General features: G+C 37.3%; 1 protein-coding gene across 1 annotated transcript in view; it reads left to right on the top strand.

Moving 5' to 3' along the window:
* SOX5 (SRY-box transcription factor 5) overlaps nucleotides 1–21,911 on the top strand; it is a 290,578-nt gene that overhangs the window by 64,969 nt on the left and 203,698 nt on the right. The window contains exon 3 of the mRNA XM_084290955.1: nucleotides 5,483–5,693. Coding sequence (XP_084147081.1) covers nucleotides 5,483–5,693 — 211 coding nt within the window. The remainder of the gene's footprint in view (nucleotides 1–5,482; nucleotides 5,694–21,911) is intronic.

A 21,911-nucleotide genomic window follows, 5' to 3' on the forward strand; every position in this document is an offset into this window, starting at 1 on the left:
AGACAATTTTCAAAATCACTTGAGTGATTTAAAGATATGATTCCCATTGAAAGTTGATGGTACTTATGCCCCTAAAGTTAATTACATTAATTAAGGCAAGATCCTAAATGGAAGGGTAAGGAAAAATAAAAGATCATTCTTGCTTTGTGAATATTGTATGTGTGTTGTTTCTTTTAAACCTCAAAAAATACTGGAAATGTCATGTCTCGTTTTTCTCTTAATTGCTGGTGGACCTCCTGTGGGCACTAGGAGTGTTTTTATAGCTTTCAGATTTTCCCTTGAAGTAGTTATATTGCTGAATCTTTAACATAAGCTTTTAGGGAAAGAATATCTATTAGGCAAAATAAATAAAAATAAATAGCAAACAATAGTTAGTACTGCTTAAGACATTTGTCTGTAGAAGTGTGAAGTATTCTGTTTTTTGATTATGTCTCATGTCTCACTGTTAGCAGCTTCCTGGTCACTATGGAGATTATAAAATAGATAGGCCTCAATGTGTAATGTAAAAAGCAGAGAAAAAAAAATTGCTTTCGTGTCTTCCTTACACATTATAAACGAGCAAAGAATGTGCAAAATTCCAACTTTGAAAAAAAGAACCCGTTAGGTAGCTTTTAGGATCACAAGCTCTTTAAAATCAGACAATATCAGTGCTTGTTTTAAAGACTTAAGTATTTTATTCCAGGTGTTTTCGTCTGCAAAGCCAAAAGCCTGTTTCTTATATATATATATTTATTTATTTATTTATTTATTTATTTTATTTATTTATTTGTTTTCTGCAGATGCTGCCTTCTTGCATTCCATATGGTGGTAATTAACAGTTTCAGACTTAGTTTAGAGTTTTCTTTACTTTGATTAGTGGTTGGTTTGGGACAAAAATTTAGTGTCACAGAAACACATTTTGTCTGAGTGCGATTGCAGATAGCAATAAAGTACATGGTTAGATGAGGAAGGAGAAGCTGAAATCTATTTAGAGCACTAAGTGATATTTTGGAAATCTCACTAAGAACAACCTGTTTCTTCTCATTAGGCATTTTGCTGTCCCTTTTTAGAGCTGAAATAGGTCTTGCTTGGACCCTGCAAAGGAAGAGAGAAAAGCTGAAAGATACAGTCGGAATGAATAGGTTCTTTTAACAGCAAAATGTTTGCACTTTTTATGAGAGCAAGGGTAACATTGTGTAATCTTTTAAAAAAGCTATTGCTCAGTGAGGATAAGTCCATTGTCCAGTAACATGACTTTTCCTGTCAATCACAAAGGTGACAAGGGGGCTAGATTAAGTAAAGCTTGCCCAAGATTAACAAAGGAAGATTATTGACCTCATCCTGAAAGGGCAGAAGCCTGTTTTATCATTAAACCTTGGAAGAGGTATTTCCTCCATAGATGGAAAGCTGCTTGGCGATACAGCAGCAACTTTATTGTAGCTAAACAAGTTGTCCTGTGGATTCTAGCTTAAGACAGAAGCAGAAGACACGAAACGTGGTCCAGTCCTTTTTCTTGTTGTTGCTGTGGGGGACAGAAGGTCCCAGGGTGTTTCAGTCAGCAGGATCTGTCTAGGTCTTGTCTCCCATTCTGAAGTGGGAAAAGCAAGAAGCAACAGCATCAGGTGTGGGTGAGTACAATCCCAGCACAGAGTTTGATGAAATGTGCCAGCACCCATTAGCAGGGCGATTTGCAGTGCAAACAAATGGTAGAGCCCCATCCATGGCGCAGCTGCTAACTGCATAAAACTGTTACCAGGATTAACAGTGCCAGAGGCTGGAGTGTAATCACACTTGAACAGGTGAAACGGCTATGCAGCTGAAGAAGACTCTTCTTTGGGAAGAGTGTGTCAGTTTTTCCTCTCTTTTGGTGACTGAGATAGAGGACTTCGTGGGGCTTGATAGACCTCACTTTGAAATGTCATTAGTTACCATTTGTTAGGGTGTTGTTGCTTTTCTCTCAGGTAGCTGAAAAAAAAAAAAAAAAAAAAAAAAGTCATGCAAATTTGTCCTTTCAGAGAGGGAACCTGCTAAATCTCACATGTTAGGGGGACCTTCCTTCTCAGGGGTTAAATGTTAGGCTGTTGCTGGGATATCTTTCTTGCCATTAAAAGCTTTCTCCAAGTGTTTTCAGGGGGATGGTTAAACTCATGTACTTACTTTTAGAGGAGTTTGCTAAAAGTTTTTTAATTTTTTATAATCATTGACATGAGTAAGTTTTATTTGGAAATATCTTGTATTTTCTTTTTGTATTGTTAAACTCCAGAACCACTGAAATTTCTTTTTCGTTTTCCTCAATAATGACATAAGAAAGATCAAAATAAACCAGAAGTAAGTAAAGTGAAAGCCAAGATAATAACTGAGCATTTCAGGTGGTTGTTCTGAATGACAATAAAAGGACCATGGACAAGTGGGGAAGGCATATTCTCGAGCTGATCTGCTAGAGTATACATGTTGAACTCTCATCAATGCCACTAGCTGATGTGTGCACTCATCCGCTGGTACAGAAAGGAGACGATTCCTCTTAGACTGCAAATCACGCAATGAATGTGTGATTGCTACAGATCTTTTTGAATGAATAATTCACTGGTGTACCATAATTTAGCCCACTGAGATGTGATTGCAGCTGTTCCGCTACTGTATATGTGTTTTGATTAAGTGGAGTGTATGTTAAATCCCGCAAGTGTATAAATAGCCCATGTATGTGATACGCAAACACCGCATACATGCACACATAACAAGAGCAGTCTAGAGAAAAAATTTGTTTGGGGGATGACTGCTTAGATGTGTAGTAGACTATATGATTTATCTTTAAAAAGCTGTGTAGAGCATTCCCTTTTCTTGTCCAGCTACAGTCTTCTTAGCTGTGGTACTATGTAAATACTTTTAGCCAAAACTGTGGTATCAGGGCATCTCTCTCTTTTTAATGATTTTTTCATTTCAAAACCTTTACAATGTAAGAAATTACTTCTTTAGTGCCTATTTTACAGGTAGAAAACTGAAATGCAGACACAAAGGTGACTTTTCCCATGGTTACAGAGAACCTACAAGAACAAGGACTTGAGTGTTCAGAGCCCCGTCATTATGCTTTTTCTCATAGACTACTCTGCTGCCTTTCCCCATCATACTTTCTTTTCCCCAGAATTGGAGGCAGAAAAAAATCAGGGATACTAGAAATATTGTGGGTTCCCTTTCAATGTCAAGCAATTCGAGAGTTCAAAAATTACCTTGTATTACCTTACATATCCCTCCAATCCTTGTGTACTTACATTTCTTTTCTTATAACAATCTTGTTATACACACAGAATATATTTGTAGGTGTAAAAACACTTGCCTGCACAAAAAAATGCATGTGGAGACAGTGATGATTCCTGGTGATTCCTAGGCAGCTGTTGCAAGTCCTTTGTGTTTGTGTCCAAAATGTGACATACACAGAAACATAAGTGAGTGTCTTTGGGGTCCATTTTGGAATAAAAACAAGAAACTAGTGCCTGATAAAATTTGGAAAGATATCGTTTCTATAAATAATTAATGGTATAGGTAGGTTTAAGAACTAAGGATGGCATTTGGCTTATCTGTTTTTGAAGTATGAACAAGAAAGCAGCTTTCAGGATATTTCCTCTTGGCATTGTCTGTAGGAAAAAAAATTACCACTTGGTGACAATAGGTTTGAATGTTCGCTAAAATCTGAACTGATGCTGAAGTTCATTACCTAGTTCATCTAGATCAGCATTAAAAACTTAGTTTTCTCAGGTCTGTACATGTGGAAAAAAATGCATTCAACTCCACTGACTTTTGAAATTGAACATTAATAACTAGTAATTTTCCAAGTGCACAATAAAAATGGAGGGAGTTTCAAGAAAATAAAGGAGTATGTCTGTTGACTAAAGTTGGAAATGTTTTCAGGTCCTGGTCAAAAGCTCATTGACGTCAGTAGAAAGTCTCTCATTAACATCACTGGGTTTGGCTTTTGGGGCATATGATGGCCCACATTGTAATCTCAGTTAAATCCAATTCTGTTAGGGAATTTATTCACTAGTAAAACACATTCAAGCTGCTCAAAATTGTTTGCACTAAAAGTTTTCTTAACCAACAGTAGTCTTTTTGCCAAAATGAAGTAATCTGTGAAAACAAATACATTCTTTACTTCATATCTTCCATGTTGCTTTATTCGAATTTCATTGAGATAACTTCTAGCAATTAATTTTCTACTGAGGAAAAGATATTTTTTTTTGCTGAAGAGTCGGGGTTTAGGAAAACCTTAAAAATTATTCAAGAACAAAAGATAAAGGTGTTACCAAAAAATCACTAAAAATGGATCCTGTCTCCCTTTCATAAAATAAAAACACTTTAAAAATCAGTAAGATTTTTTCAACCAAGTCTGTAACTTAGATCAGAAGATGGTCCAGTGGCTTTTGTAGAAATAATATTAATTAAACATCTGGAATACAAAAATGCTATGGAACAGTATAATCAGAAAGAAAAAAAAAAAAGTCTGGAGAATCTGATAAAAATTGTTAATGTTTGCCATGGTATATTATGCAATGCATGTACTCATTTTTTGGAGTCTTTGGCCTAAGTTTTGCAAGGTATAGATGGTATACATTAGCAGAGAAAAAAAAAAAAAATGTTTCAGAGATTTGTACGGAAAGATATCAGAGATAAAAGGGGAAAGGAATATGTGCCGAGAATATTGCTTTATGTTGGAGGAGGCGTGGAGGAGAAGGTTCTCACATTAATGAAGGCGAGTTTGAAGATGCTGGAACCATTTCTGGTTTCCATTAAAATTAATGAGTAGACCTCTGTGGACTCTCACGTGAGGAGGGTTGTGTGTATATTCCAGGAAGTCATAGAGTTTTGTCACTGTGCTGCCAATGAAAGTCATTAGGACCACCTTTGTGAAAAATACTGTCTCTGCAAGAAATGAAGGTATAAGATAGAAGAGGGGAATAGAAAGAGAATTAGAAGATTGAAAACTATTGCTTCATCCCTTAGAGATGGAAGAACTGCTTGAACTGTGTGTTAAAATAAATCATATGACAAAGGGCATTTATATTTGATTACTATTTCATTTCTTATAGCAACTAGCCATCATGGCATTAAGTACTTTATAAAGTCAGGAAATTAATAGTCCTTGTAAAAATTGAAGATATTTTTCCAAAGAAAGCTGTAAAAGAGCAAACAATTAAAGGTAATCAATATCATTGTTATTAGGAAACCTATGAGTACAACACTTCTTCTCAATTAGGGAAAAACTGTATTTTATGTTTCTCTCTTACAAGCTGATCTTTCTTCACTTCAGCCTGTAATCTTGGTTTATGCTTTATGGATAGCCTTTGTTCTGGGTGTTTTTGAAGCATTGCATGTCTTTTTAAAGGTTTCAGCAGAAGAACAAACAGCAATGAACTGAAAGAACAAAGGATTTTTCTTTCTTTCCATCTTTTTTTTTTTTTTTTTAACTTCTTTAAGAAAAGAAAGGTTTCAGCTCATTTTTCTCTTCTTTCAGGAAGTTGATGGCAATAAAGTGATGTCTTCATTTGCCCCGCACAACTCATCTACCTCACCCTTGAAGGCAGAAGAAGGTGGGCGTCAGAGTGGAGAGTCATTGTCCAGCACAGCCCTGGGAACCCCTGAAAGGCGCAAAGGGAGCCTAGCGGATGTTGTAGACACCCTTAAGCAAAGAAAAATGGAAGAGCTCATCAAAAATGAGCCAGAAGGTAAGGCCTGGGAAAATGGCCAAAATTTTCCGTTTTGTTTTCTTTTCTCCAGTTTCTTTGGATATGTATACTTTTTAATCTTCCTGTTTTCTGCTCCATTTGCTTTTTCTTGCTAGCAAAATTGAAGTAAAGAACTCATAGTTTTTGTCTACATTATAGGTAAATTTTAACAATATCCCATCATAGTTAACATATTTAGCTCTTCCCAAATGAGAGCCTTTGTCTGACATATGGTCTTCTTATCACAGTTACAATAGACACATCATCATGTTAACCCTTTCAATATGGGTATAATGAACATTGTAGTTTTAACAGCCTGGGGATCATTTATACCACTCCTTACCCCACCATTTTTAGAGCAAAAAGCAGGGTTATCAGCAAAGTATTTTTTTTTTTCTGAAATCTTGTGAAAAGTAGACATGCCATTATTTGAAAGGTAAGACGTTAAATGTGGAATTTCTGAAAGCTTTTGGATGGAGCATGTCTTATCATGTCATTCTTTATTTACCTGTAGCGCAGGGTACAATGCAAACAAACAAGAGTACAGGCTTTCTCTGTATTGTGTGTGGCCAGCAAGTTCAGCCCAGACATACAGGAAACATCTCTGGAGAATCAGTTTCTTTTTGGGACTGTATGTCCAGTCAGTGATGATGCAATTTGTGCTCTGTGGACTAAGGCCAAACATCTCATCCCTGAGAAGCCACAGAACAACTTTAAGTAAGATTTTCAGTTCCCATCTTTTTGGGGTAGAGTCAGCTTCCTGACTGGAAGGTGTGATTTTCACTGTATTCTCCATAGGTATCCAGCATGTATATTTACAACTAGAGTTCCAGGAGTCTGTAGACCAGTTGGTGTTGCATGAACTCACTGAGCCTTATTCCCAAATGCACAGTAATAGCACTGTGTTTTCATTTACACTTGCCTATCCTGTTGTAGAAATTAATTTCAATTGTTTGAAAGCATAGTCTTCAAAGACACCTCAGTGTTTAAGCTTGAATGGACATCACCTACAACAAAAATTTATGACAACCTCCATACTGGAATGAAAATATGGATGCAAGCACAGCCACACTGTCACATACATGAGCATGATAGGACTGTGAATTAATCTTCTCTTCTTGCCTGGAACATGCCGTAAGGGTCTGCTGGGAAACAAATTCTTTGCCTCAGCATTTTTTTGAATATTACATAGAATCACAGCATTTCATTTAGAGTTTACATTAACTTAATGGCCAGTGCTATGACCTACCTTGTGCCTTTGAATGGAAAAGTTCTTTCCTGAGTATGGGGTGGGAGGGTGGAAGGAGACCAGACATATCTGAAAGAGCAGGGGCTTCTGTGCAGTGTATAAATAGTGTGTTGACTATGAGGTTGTACCATCTGCACCGACTTCATTGAGGAAAGGCCACAGATAGCCATGAGAATGGTTACAGAGCCTGTGCATTATCTCAGCTCTACTAAAATGAAAATATACAGTACAAACAAAAGATCTACAGCTTTGTGAAGAGATTGGAAGAGAGGGGAGGGAGAGAAACTGAATGTTGGGCTTTACAAATGCATGCACCAGAAAATCTTTTCTTTCCTCTAGCCATTGTTCTATTGTCTTTCAAAGGCCATTAAAATGAACAGCAGGTTGTGATGAAAATTTCATTAAGCCCTAGTTAAATCATTATGAGGGTGCCATATTCATGTCTGCTTACTCCCCATCCAGGAAAAAAAAAAATTAATAGAAAAGGTTGTTTTTTTTTTTTCCCTTTCTCCTTAAAAGCAAACTAACAAAAGTTCATAAGTTAGAAGAGAATGGGAAATGGGACATGAAACAAAAGGAGGCCAGTTAGGTGAGCTGGCTAGGAAGAAAATTAGACTTGCGTAAGAGCATTGAAAGGTGTTGAGGGACAAATACATCATTTTGACAAGTCTCCCTCCCCTTTTCCTTCAGCCAACATGATTGTTTTTAAAGTGGATAATTAAAAAATATGTATTTCTGGGTGCAGATGGCAAGACTGTTCTTAGAGATCCTCCACAGATTCGAGTCTCTTGCCCTAAAAGAGTCTCTTGCCCTAAAATCATGCTTGTAGTAGTACATACTTGTACATATTGTAATACAGGCATGATTTTTCAGTTCCAACTACAGTAGAACATCTACATATTTTCATGTCTTCTTCATGTAGTGCTGAAGTACAGAAGTCAGTCACCACTGGTCAGGTAATTAGCATATTAATGAATTTCCTTGTGAATAAGAAAAGTTATCAGTGAAAATCTTTAGTAGTACATGTAGATAAGAATTCAACAATGCATGATCACTGTTTATTTCAGTAATTTTTAGCCTTTCTAATCTGTGGAGCTGTGTAGGGTAAAACCAAGAATCTTGGTTAAGCTTTGCTATATTATGTCAACAACAATGATATAATGCTTTATTTCTCTTTGGGAAGAAAGGGGAACGTTTGCACCAGTAACTGAGGTTTAATTAAATCAATTCCCCATGAATCTTTCGAAGACCAAATATGAGCCAGATTCCCATTTCTCTATGTACTCAGAAGTTTATATATTATTTAACTTGTACAATGGCCTGTGTTTGCTCTGTTTTTATTGTTTGAAATTGCCTTCTGAATTACTGTGGGAAATGTGCTTTTGAAGCATTCTTTCAAATGGCCCGTTTCTTCAAAATGGGAAAAAAAAAAGTGCTGGTTAGACAACTTTAGGTCTTGATCCAAACCTCCTACCAGTCAGTGAAAGACTTCTCTTTTCTTAAATGGCTTTTGAGGACAAATGAGATATTCCAAAATATTGATACAGGTCTGACTGTTTTAAGAAAGTTTATTAACATAAGGCAAATGGTTTTCTTAAATTACGTTTGTCAGAAAGTAAGTTAGCATTTAGTAAATTACATCAATAAATTACATCAACTTTTACAGTGTTGTGAAACTTAGTGCTCAGAGTGCATGAATGCACACGTGTATGCATGCATGTATTTGAATATATACATGTGCGCACACATGCATTGACAAGGGAAGTATCTCTGTTCATATAAGTGATTTCTGTGTTGCTTTGTTGTATATATGCCCTTGGTTATTATGTTCCCTATAGGAAGCCATACTACCTACTAATTCCTAAGAACTTTCCAAAAGCTTGTCACTTCCTTTTCTTCCTTGCATATATGTTTGGTTTTGATTTTCATAGGGTTTTATACTTAGCTCTTAAGCCCCTTGCTCTTTTTTTTTTTTTTTTTCTGTAAACTTGCCATGTTACTTCTGCTTTATGAAAGTACGTGATTGACAATGAGTCATACTGACACAGAGGCATGGAGTGTTACAGTGAACCTAAAACTTGTGGAATTTTACTCATTGCTAATACAGTGTTCATTTTTCTTCTCTCAAATTCTGCAGAAAATCCTTATATGCAGCTTTAGTATTTAGGCCCCCAAAGGCATAAACCTATTACTGAAGTCACACAATGTTATTTTAAATGAAACATTCTGTCCTTTCTAACTTGAACTTCAGAAGAGGAGTCAGTCCCCTTTTATTCCTGGTATACAATAATGAAGATAATGGAGTGGGTTTGGAGAAGCCTTATATACTGCGACAGACCTCAAGCCCTTGCCCTGAGGGTCGTCTGCCGACCATAGGATTCCTTTTGCAGCTAAAATCATTAGGCGAATGAGATACAGGCATGTTTTTCTTCTGTTTTCTTAAGGCATCAGAGGATGGCAGAGACTCTCTGTCTGTCTGTTCTCTTAATTTGTAGAAATGAAATGGAAATCTCTTTGAAGTCACTGAGCTTGACACAAGTTCATGAAAGCAAAGACCAAAGCAGCCACTTAGCTTTTTCTTGCACTATTAATGGGATTGGATTGCTGTATTTTAATTTATGGCCTGTGCTTGTGGAAAATTAAATCTCTGAAATCTGTGTAGCCTTTGCTCTAAGCGTGTGGCTTGGCTTCTGGAAAAAAAATAGGCAAACAAGTAAACTCTCTCCTATTTTTAGAGTTTGCTAGAGTGCTCACTGTCTCTTTACATCTCCTAAATTTTAATTAAGAATCAATCTTCTTTTTCAGTTCTGTTCAAAATGTATTCAACAGGTTATGTATCTGTGACTTTGTGTTTTAAACAGCTGTACTATGTATTTTGAGGCCATGTCTATATTATTGTACAGAATATGTAGGAATTCTGGATAAAAGGGATTATACAGACATCTGTCTGACCACAGAAGCTGTGTGTATGAGTGTGTGCACATGTGCATGCATTCATTCATCTGCATGGATAATTCTTCTTAAATAAGAATCTCTGACACTCAATTCTTTTTTGTTCTTGTTCTGTAAATACATATTCACAGACATACATATAAAGTGTATATTTATAAATAAATATTTATATAAATATGCACACACAAGAATAATGTATATTTAGTGTTTAGTACTGTTCCTACTCCAAAGTTTCCATCTGCTAGTCCTTAGGTCTTCTGAGCAGGAACAATTAATCTCAAGTGTTCAGAAAGTAGATAGTGTATATTGAAGCAGGGCCTCAACAGGCAATGTGAATACTAGATCTTCATCTATAATAGTATACTGCAATACTATAAGTAATTATTTTGTCAGAAAGAAAGTGATGAGAAAGGCATCTTGGGCATGATTTTTGTCTTCTGAACATCCCCCAAAGGCTATTTGTGTTTGATGTTTAGGTTTACATTATAAATCACAACACCTGTGCCTGTGGTAATTTAAATGGCTGTTGTTTAAGCAGTTCTGTAGTCTATAAAAGTGTACCATATTGAATTCAGGCTCTCTAGTTGAAATAAGATCCCAGAATATCTCCTAATATTATCAAACTTTTAATCACCATATCTTTTAAAGAAATCAAGAGGTCTCCCTCTTCTTAAGCCATAAATTCCGGAGCAGACCATTAACGGGCACAAGAGAGTCCTTTGAAATGCAGACTCTCATTTTTAAATTATGTCTGATGAGATGGGAAGACATAAAGTGAACAGATCCAGGGGAAAAGCCTAAGGATACTCTAATTGGTTCAGGTTTGAATTTCTTTTATTTGGTGCTGCACTGTCCCTTTGAAAAAATACACGTTGAAGAGGCTTTGTAATGCTGTTCTACTGAAGGACAAACAAGGATACTTTTCAGTTGAGTACTTTTAAGTTTTGTTCATACACTCCTGCTGCTGTGGAAGGATGCTTAAAGTGCATCCATTGTGGTTCTGTGTTCATCTATGCAGTCTGTCACAAGAAAATGTGTCTTGTAGAGCAAGCCAACATTAAACTTCCATGCACTTCTTTCAGACACTGCCATATGGAAATGTACGTTCATATACTGCTGATTAAAGAAAAAAAGATGATGAAGTTTGTAGAATAGGCCTATGTAAAGAAAAGGCACTCTTAAATGCCGTGGTGTCTTAAACTCTTATTAACAAGTGCTTTAACTCTGGAACAGAGGTAGCCTAGTTTGAAGTCCTGCCAGCTCTTACTTGCTCAAAGTGAAGTTAGTTCATTTGTCACCTTCAGTTTTCAAGTGTTTTCCTTCCTAATAGTTGAGCCTGATAGTCATGGCTTATTTCTATGGATGTTTTCAGAATTTGCTTAGAATCCCTTCCAAGTCTCTCATGCTTACATCCTCAAAGGTTTGTAGCTTTCGGATTCTTCTTTTCTCTTTTGATAAAGGCATCTGAGATGCTGATACAGCATCTTAAATATAGAAGAAAGCATTATAGTCAAGCGAGATGCAGGAAACTTGTGCTTTTGGAGTGAAGATGTAGTCCTTCTCCCCATTCCTGTTTTAGAATGAAAGTCTTCTCCGATGGGTCTTCATAATTAAAATTTCCTTTCAGGGTGCATTTGATCCATAATATTAGACAAGAAGTAGCCAAGGCTAGATGCGTGCTCTCTCACTTCCCAAATTTTATATTGCAGCATATAAGTGGTTCACCAAAACCAAAATAATTATTTGGGCTCCTGTCTGCCCCTAACTCCCCCAGATAGACAGATTCTTCAATAGTTGTCATTCATTTCAGTGGGTGTTTTCAAAGCTTGCTACCACTTTTCATTTTGATTTACCTGTTGCACCCAGTGTATTCCAGCTATATCAGCCTGCAGTCTGCCTTTTTTTTTCCTCTCTGATTTATTTATTTTTTTTTAATTCTGGAAAAGCCATTAACTTTCTGAGCTTCATTTCAGCCCATGGATCGCTGCTGGAGAAACCTCTGACCCAGACGGGTAATATACAAATACACATGAGGGATTGTGCCAGCTCTTTCTGCACACTTCTGTGCCACAGCTTTTGGGGGTGTCATTTATTTAAGAGTGAAGAGCGAGCCACCTGTTTCTCAGGCCTCTTGTCCCTCATATTAAGGGTTCAAGCCCTTGCTGAATAGTAACATCTTAATCTGGGCAACATGCACAGCATTTAGCAGAAACCTATTTGTTGAGCTAGCGGGGTTTGTAGGATTTTTTTTTTCTGTCTCTTACCCCCGAGGCGCTTGTCATGACCGTGCATATTAAAATTAATCAGACCTCCCAGGCTTGTGTGACTGTTTGGTTTAACATGAAGAAGTGGATCTCGAGCGCTTGCCCTAATTAAATAGGCCTGCTTGGTTTTGTTCTAGTGGATACTTGGTCTTTTTTTTAATAAGAGCTGCTCGTGGAGGAGGCACGGCCAGCACTAGAAGTAGTGGAGAGCTCACTTCAAAGTTCTCCCCACCACCTGCGCCCAGAGGATGGAGACCTGAAGGGCTCCCCATGTGCTTTTTTAACAGCACAATTTGTGACAAGAGAGTGGAGGGGGAAGGGGAAAATATGGCCAAATGAGTGGGAGAGCGATCAAGGAGGGAGAGGCTAGGAGCTGGGACGAGCATGTGAATTGGCTTTTTGAAGTTGATTAAGATGACCTGTCATACGGACTGCTTAGCTTCAGATCTCAGTCTGTGCCATCAGCTATTCACAAGGCTGTCTTGTGTCTTCTGTTTACCAGAAGCGAGGGAAAGCCTCTAGTATGGCAAGGAGAAGCATTTGCAGCAACTCCCACTTGCTTGTTTTGCTAATGAAGTAGCCTTGTAAAAACATTCTGAAGTTTGAAGCCCTTGGTTACTTTTATTAGTTATGTGTCTGTTTAACATCGACATTTCTAAGGTGGTTTGAGTGTTGCCACTTTTGCAGGAATATATACATCTCCCACACTGTAAATAAGCTGTACTGGTTAGACAGAACTCCATTCATAATCATTTCTTCTCCTACAGTTTCATTGTATTGTGGTTTCTATATTGCCTCAGGAGAAAACATGCTGTATGTGTGTGATTTCTTTACTGTAATGTATAAATTCAGAAAGCATTCAGACTAAAGGAGAGTTGGAGGGAAAAAAAAAAAAACAACTAAAACCTGTTATACAGTAATCAAGGGCTGATACCATTTAGCAATCAACAAGTTAATTTTAGCCAAAAATTGTAGAAAATTTGGAACAGTCAAGATTTTTAGACAAAATGTTTCATTGGAAATGATATTTTTTTGTTGTTTTTAAATGTTTAAGATGATTAATCTGAAAGAGAAATGAAAACATTTCAATTAGGATTAAATAAAACATTTTGGGTCAGGTGGAAACAGTTTTTCCCCTGACTTGGTTTGGCAGCTGAAATGAAACAAAAACAAAAACAAAACCAAACAATAAATAAATAAATAAATAAATAAATGAAAATGACTTTCAAAACCTGGAAGGGTTTGGGGATGGTTTTGTGTCTAATGACCTGAGGAGGACAAATGAGCAGTTGTTATAAAAACATATATGTATCTGAATGTTATACATTATGGTTTTGAGGATAAACTGTAATATTTTAGTCAGAAAGGCTTTCAAAATTTGATTTCCTCCAAATTTCTGTCTTATGAAGCCTCAGTCAGAAAAGTTTTGCAGCACCTAAGGCATTTTACTTTGAAACAGATTTTGGAAGTTTGTCATACTTCATATGCTAGACATAACTTGGCATGCCTTTACAGCGGGAACCTCAGGGTATATTCCAGAGGGCCTAGAAACCTGAAGTCATTACACCCCCCAGAATTTGATTTTGCTTTCTATTAGAACTCTTGCAATCCAGTACACAAGCAAAAAGCAACCCTTTATTTATCTGTTTCCAAAACAGTTCAAATTGTTGAAGTAAAACCCAGCAGGTAGGATGATACTCCATTGATTTAAAAATTTATTGCACGTCTGTGCACTAACTCATTGCCATCTTTCTCTTTTTTGAAGTATTATTATTATTCCTATTTTATTTTTCGTTTCAAGTCTTGGCACAACCCAAATGTAAAGAACCATATTGACACTGCCAAGCATCTGTCTGGTGCTTGACAGCATCATAGAAACCCTTCCACTGTTTCATCTAGGTTGCTATTGGTTATTTAACAACACAATGCAAACTGTGCAGTGTGGGTGTAGATGAAATGGAAAGAAAGGTTGAGGTGGGGGGAAGGAGCCCTGTACAAGTAAATACGTCTTTCATCATATCTTTTGTTTGGTCTGTTTGCTGTGTGCTATTCTGTAGTCGATAGAAGTTGTTTGACAGTTCTGCAAAAGGGTAAGAAACCTTTTCTGAAACTTCTATTCTTCTGCATTTGTCTCAGCACAGAAAGTTTTCTGCTTTTGTTTTTCTTGCATTGCTTTGTTGCCACCTGTCTATTGTTGAAGGATTTTTCTACACTGATGTGACGTAAGTTGGGACTTGTGAAACACTACTTACTGAGTGCTGATCTTGTACAGGTGAAGTGGACGTTTAGAGAGCTTATGAGAGCTTTACTGTGGCACTCTTTGGGGCAACAGAGTCCTTTCAAGCTTGCATTTTACTTATTTATTTAGTCAGGGGATGAAGGTGAAAAGGGAAGGAACAAAAAAATTCAGTCTGTGCTTTCTACTGAAGAAGGCCCTGTTAGCACTTGTGTGACTCTGAAATGTTTAGCCTTGATTTAATTCGTATTTAAGATCTCTCCTCCCAGCACATTAATATAATGTCAATGTAGAATGCATTGCATGGTGTAATTACTGAAGAGAGCAGTAGTTGGGAAAACAGACGGTAATTGAACACATGGCTGTTTATTACAACAGGACAGTGCTCCTACGCTGGTATTTAGGGCATTAATAGGGAAGAATTGATTTGTTGTTTTAAGATGAATTCAATCACTGTTGCTTGGGCCTTTGTTTGTTCAGGCCAAGTTATGCTTTGTTTGTGTTATGTGCCCAAGAGGTTTACACACCACAGCGTGGCATTAGTCATGCCGAGGGCTTGGGAGCAGAGAGCCATTTAACTGAACAAAGGACATTTTTCTTTTTGGCTCTGTTTATCTTCCTCTCTGGTTTTGTTACCCTCTAATCTATCTCTCGCTCCCTTTTTCTCCCCCAGCTTCCCACCCCAAACATTTTTGATTGATGCAGAGGTCCTCCTGCTTTCTTCCTCCCCCCTCCTCTTCTCACACCCTCCCCAGGAAAAAAGGGGCCCTGATGGACAGGTGGCAGCATGGGGTTGCGGCACCACACGCATGGGAATGGTTGTTCCCAACTTGGTGCAAGAAAGAATTGGTGCGTGTAGGGGGAGCATTCAACTTTCAGGAAAATGATTAATTTCAAAGCAAACAGAATGGGAATTAGATGTACCCCTGCATGTCTCAGCCCTGATGTTTGGGCAGGAGGAAAGGCGCACACCTTGTGTAGCTCTTGCTGGATTCCTTTTCAGCTTGAGTCCATGTGGGCCACCTTCTGTGACTTAATGAGCCTGCTACCCTTTTCTCCCTTTTACCAACGTGAGGCAGAGACAGGAAGAGAGAGCCACATCACTGCAGTTGAATTCACAGTCTCCCTGTTGCAAGCTTTATGGTTTGTATTTTAGGCTCATTGTTCTTGAGAGGAATCTCACTTTGATTTACTTCTGAGTGCAGGAGTGTTAAAAGACACCTCAGAACATGGTGGGCCAAATTCTGCTCTCAAATTTAAGTTCACAGATCCTGCTGGGTACAGCCAAAGCTTGAAGAAGGTAACATTTGACCCAATACAGGATTTATAAAGAACCCAGCATGAATTGGTCTTGTATCCCTAAACAGGCAAGGATCTTGCCAGTTTCCGGAAACAGAGACCAGATGAAAGGTAACAACAACAAAGTCTGTGCAGTCATTAATTGCTAGAAATGTACATTTCTTAGATGGTAATATACTTGAAATTAAGTAACATAGTGCATGATGAACTAGCACCCAGCCTTGCCTTTTGGAGGTATGTAAAGTACTGGCTTACACAGACTGAGGATGGAGAGCCTCAGATCTTTGACAGGGAAAGACATATTCTTACTGTTAGTAGAAATAGCAATTCAGCACGCATGTACATACACTGCAAAACACAGGGAAGGACATGAACCTCAGTTGTTGACTTGAGCGTATTAGCCATGGTTAACTAAATTATTGAATATCTGAAAACGTTAATAGAAGCACAGGAGCTGACATCTAGAAGATCTGGATCTGAAATTCAGCAGTGTTTTAATCCGTGCCTGTAATCATAGGCAATTGGTTGTGTGCAGGACATGCTACTTGGTCATTACACACAAATCTTTTATAAATATCTAGGAAGCATAATTGCAAATGTCTAGCCCACATGCACAAGGGGAAATTTCCTTTCCACCTCAAAAAAAAAAAAAAAAAAAAAGTTATTTATCTGCAAGAATAATGATCACAGCTAAAGGTTTATATAGCCCTGAAGTTACTGTTGTTGGAGTCCAAGTAGGTTATCAGAAAGGAAAATGTCTCTCCCAACTTGGAAGTGGTTATCCAAGTGTCCTGTTTTTGCAGCATAGTTTTGGAATGCTGCATTAGTTTTGTGCTGTAGATTAGGCCATGCAATCTCATGGTAAATAGATAGTCTAGAGACAAAGATTACATGGAAGAAGAAAAAGCCTCTCAGTATTGTATGCATATTTGATCTTTTTTTGCTAAACCTTTTTTTTTTCCTGTTCTGCCCACAACACATATCCCATTTCAGTAACTGAGCATCTTATCTCCCACAGAGTCAGGCATGAGGAAAAAAACAAAACAAAACAAAACAAAACAAAAAAAAGGAAAAAGAAGTCAACAACTAAGCAGAAAAACTGTTTCAGCTCTAGTCATTACTGTGTATTCATGCAGATCCTATAAGATCTCTGTCTTGTTGCAAAGTGTAAAGCGAGTTAATGTATTTTTGCTGAGATGTCTATACACTAGACTTAAATAAAGCAATGTATTTCCAAATAGTTTCTTTTCCTTCTGTGTGAAATTAATATATGAAGATGAAACTAGAGGACAGCAGTCTTTTGCTAATGATTTTCAGCTGCAACAATTCTGGATTCCACACTGAGCTCATGTACAGCCTTAATCAGCAATGCTGTTTAACTAAATATGGAGACATTTCACTGAAGATTATTTTATTTTAAGTCTTTCTTATGCATTTCCTCTTGCTGTGTCATCTAATTGATTCACAGCTCCTGTGAAGCTTTGGGGTATGGGATGTACATCCAGGCAAAATTCATTCTCCTATTACAATTTGGCCAAGTCAATCCGATCTGAATTCAGAAGAAATAAGAAAACATCATTGGGAGTCATTTTGTATCTAACCATAAAATTTCCAGATGAATAACACACATGATGTGGGGCATTAGGTTATAACCTGTTCTTTCTGGTGAAAAACAATGTAGTTCTTTTGAGATGCTGGTCATGTTATTACATTATCATTTTGTACCAGTATTTTGTTGTTAGATCAGTTACTGAAAAGGGAAACAATGCACAGTGTTACACATTTTAAATTGCTGAGGCCTACAGAAGACAAAAAGACAACAAAATTAGAGGTGCTTCCTTACATTGTCAGACTGCAAAATGTTCCCAGTTTTTCTAATGTAAACTCTTTTTGTTGGTTGTTGGTGTGGTCCTGGCCTTATGCCTTAAATATAACGTGGAGTAAACTGCCATTAAAGTGTTCAAGAGAGATCAGTTGCCAGTCCCATTTCATCCTTGGTTTCTCATGTATCTCTGGTGACAATTGATCTGCTTATATGGGGCATTATAAAGGTTTGCCAGAAAACAGACTAAACCTACCAATCACCATAGTCCTAAGTATTATCAGGAGCAAATGAGTTGCAGTATATGGCCATTTTTAACTCATCTGCTTTGGCTTTTTTAGAAGACATAAATACAAGTGAAAAAGCAGTAAGAGGAAAAGAATGAAGATGCCTTCTGCATTTGCTTAAACAGGCACCAGTGTGGGAAAAAGAAAGGGGGAAGCAGACATGCATATTTTTAAAGTATATTTTTGCAGTATAACTCTTTAAGGGATGTTTAAGATGTGTGGTAGTCTTCAGGCCTTATCTCTTCCTTAGAATGCACACTTGAAATCTGATTAATCTTGGGATAGTGGAAATACTACTGGGGATTTGTTTGTTTAATTGATTGGTTCCTACATTCTTTTCTTTTCCTTTTTTTTTTTTTTTTTTTTTTTCCAAAAATCGTGTTCCTACTAGAAGAGGACATTAGGATTGTTTAGGCAATCCCAGGTAGCCTTCCTCACAGGCTGAATCCATTCCATATAGCTGTCAGTTCTTTAGCTTAATACTGGGTCTTAGTGTATTAATTCAAGGCTTTCAGTGATCTAGGACACAACATGTGCCAGGAGTAGGAACTAAAATTAGAGGCAGACTTTTGTCTGTGAGAGCTGCTTACGGCTACTTGGGGTAAAAGAGGAAGGAAGAGGCCTGATATCAGTCACTGACCAAGGACTGCACGATGTCCAAAGCATCCCTACAGATACAGATGGGGGGGTTTGTATTGTGTTGTTTTGTTTGTTTGTTTTTTTCACAACATGCACTGAAGTGAAAGACTCTTCCTTTTTCTCCTCATCTCACTCACCAGTACAGCAGGTAGTACTTCATTTCACATACCTACTCCTTGTTGAGATCTCTAATAGTTAGCTTGTTACAGCAAAGTCCAGTTCTCGATACACTGGGCTTGTAATTTTTTTCCCACTGTAACATAGGAATGAAAACAAACTAACTAATCTGTGATAACATGCACTAAAATAAAAGTGAAAATATTATGAAATATATTGAAATCCTTACAAAGGTTTCTAGGTTTCCATTCACAGAAAACAGCTCTTGATGATATAATGTAATGGTAGAAGAAAGATTGGGTGAAATAGGACTGAGCAACAGGAAAATTGCTTCATCTTCCTTCACTTCAGTGAGTACGTATTGTTGTGTAAAATTTTATGTTCCTGGTGGTATGCAAGAATCATTCCCCTGTAATTTTTTTTTTCTGCGAATGTCTATAATTGGAAAAGAATTAGGCATTATTGTTCGGTTATATAGATTGTCTTGTGATCTCTTCTTGTTTACTTCATTTAAGTTGTCAAAACTATTCTTGCCATGTAGAAATAATGACCACATTACTTCACAAATACGAGAATACAAGGTTGTTTTAAATTGCTGTGACACTTGTTCCTCCTTTATGGTCATTTCAGGACATCCAAAACATGTTCTTTGTTTGTGAAAAGATAAATATTCAGAAACACAGATCCATAGACATTTAATCTTTACTAAAATATCTTCAATCTATCCTGCCTTATTTCTTTCTAATAAAGTCATAAGGTTGTACTTTGGCATTGGTGTGGGATTCACATGAACATAAGCAGGGACTGACCCTTGGTCTAAATAAGATACATAGAGGCCATTCTGTGGTACAAGAACTTTGCCTTATATTCAAACATAGAAAGATTTGTAAGTTTTTATTGTTAGCAGAAGAAATGTTCCTTGGAAATTTGTACTGTGAATCTAAACTCTGATATTTTGCTCCTATTCATGTGCAGCACTTTCTTTGATGACTGTTGGAGTTCTGATCTCACAGGGAGAGGAGAATATTGGAGTTGAGATTTCTTGTACAGAGCTTAGAGGATAATATTGTGTTTAGTTTGTTTCACTAGATGCAAGCTAATCAGAGAATAATTAACAGTCAAAATGCCAAGGTCCTTATTCATGTAAAGGATCTGGTATTGAAGTCCTCAATAAAGTAACACTCACACTGAATTCAATGAGACTTTAAACTGAACAAATGCTTCAAGATTTGTCCCCAGCTAGTTTCCCCCGTCAGTTTTTAATGAGCATCCCATAAAGGTATTTAACAATTGTACTGGCTTTGATTTTTCAAGGTTTTGGAGAAAATTGCTTTCTCAGGTGGTGAAAAAAATGTTGAAACAAAAAGAGCACATTTTTCTGTCATGATGTCTATCATACTGTAAGCAAATTCAAAGACTGTCTCACCTCATGATTACTGATAGGCAGTACATTAAGGATGTTATAAAGAGCATTGTACAGAAATTGCCAGAAGGAAAAATGAAAGCTGATAGACAGATGTATTTTAGACCTCATCTTAAATTATTGTGATTGAGATAAAATTTAGATAGAAAGGTAGTTATAGATGCCAGTATTTTCTTTGTTTGTTTTATAAATGAAAGGGAGAAAATGCTACTGCAAAGATCACCATACAGAGCCTGGTGTTTAAATGCCATGATTTTGTGTCAGAAGCAGCAGCTAGTGTATCTGGATCCATCCTTTGCCTTGCTCTCCTCGGTTGTCACTGAGAGCTCCCAGGCTGAGACAGATGGCTGCTGGTTTAGTTGTGTGCGTGGGAGACAGGAACTTCCACATGTGATTTTTTACCATTTGGTAGTAATTAGTTTGTTGTATAAATTAACATTAACTGAACCATTCTTCAGGCATTGTTTGTAATTATCTTCTTTGAGCCTCTGAGTTGTGTAAAGAAATAAAAAGCGGGGAAGAAACTGCTTCTTATTTTGTACAGGGAAAGGACTCTATCATTAAGCAGAACAGAACAGCAATTATCATCGCATGCCCAGTAGACTGAAAACTTTGAAAAACCCCTAAAAAGGCAAGAATACTTTTTGTGTAAACATTAATGGAATTGACTGATTTAGAAATGCAGATAGATTTTATAAATTTTACAAGAATGAAGTATGAATGAAAACAAGGGTGATCATACCTTCCTGACATCACCATCATCATTAATATTACCGCTACAACTTCTACCACCGCTACTACTTTATTTGGTGTTTGTTTGAGAGGAGTAGAGGGTTTCTTTATTTTTCATATACACATTCTCTCAAACTTATTCCATTTTTTTCCACCTTTGAGATGTTTTCTGTTGTGTGATTTTAATTTTTTTTATTTTTTATGTTTTTGTGGTAGACAGTAAGGTTCTTGTGTCTGCATATTCGACAACGAGCTATCATTAGTGCAGGTTTTCTTGGGGGATTTCTGTCACTTCCAACCACCAGCCAAATTGGAATTGTCAGGAGAACAGCCTCTCGCATGTTACTTGGCAGTTCTGTTTCTAGACTTGGCCAGTGTCCAGAGATGCAGAGGTTCATGGACGTGAAAAATAACAGGGAAAATGCCCTTTGGTATTAGCCCAATATTTCAGCAATTTATTGAGACTCTCTGGGTTCATTTGCTGAAGAAGTTCAATGCTTGAGCAGGTGAGAACATTTTATATTTTGTTAAACTTAGGTTCTTTGCTCTGCTACCTAGCAGTAGGTACAAACTGTTGTAGGTGCCCTTTTAGTATAGCTCTCCTGCTGTGGATACAAAGCTGGCAAAACAGGCAACAGGGCACTGCACGTTGGTGGTACAGAAAATCCTTCTATGTATAGGCTAAGATACAGTAGTAAAACTCAGGTAAAGTCCATCACAAGGCATTCCGCAGCTTCATTAAAATTAATTTAGTATCCAACGTGTACCCTAAGGAGAAAAGTTCACGTGACTTGGGTTTTAAAGTGTTTTGGCATTTTCTTGTGGAAAAAAAAAAAGACAGTTTTAGACCCAAGCATGAGTGTATCTAGGCAAATCAATGCTGACTGCAGGCTTACCTAAGTTCGTTATGTATAGGGCCTACCCCTGTGAGGTGTGTTGGATCTTCTTTCTCCTGGCAGAATCACCATTAATATTTATACTTTCCCAAGTAAACCATTTTATCTGGACAGTAACTTCTAAAAGAGGACTTGAGATTCTGAAATGAGTAAATATAGATGCAATGTGTCTCAGAATTGTTCTGTTTCTCTTGGCACAGTGTGTTAGCCTATATGGAGCGCCGTGCTGTTTGGGGAAGGAGGGAATGTGGGAGCTCCACTGCCTGGAGGCTGCAGGGGAATACTGTCTGAGCACACTGTGT

This window comes from Netta rufina (assembly GCF_964035555.1).
Source record: "Netta rufina genome assembly, chromosome: 1".
Lineage (NCBI taxonomy): Eukaryota > Metazoa > Chordata > Aves > Anseriformes > Anatidae > Netta > Netta rufina.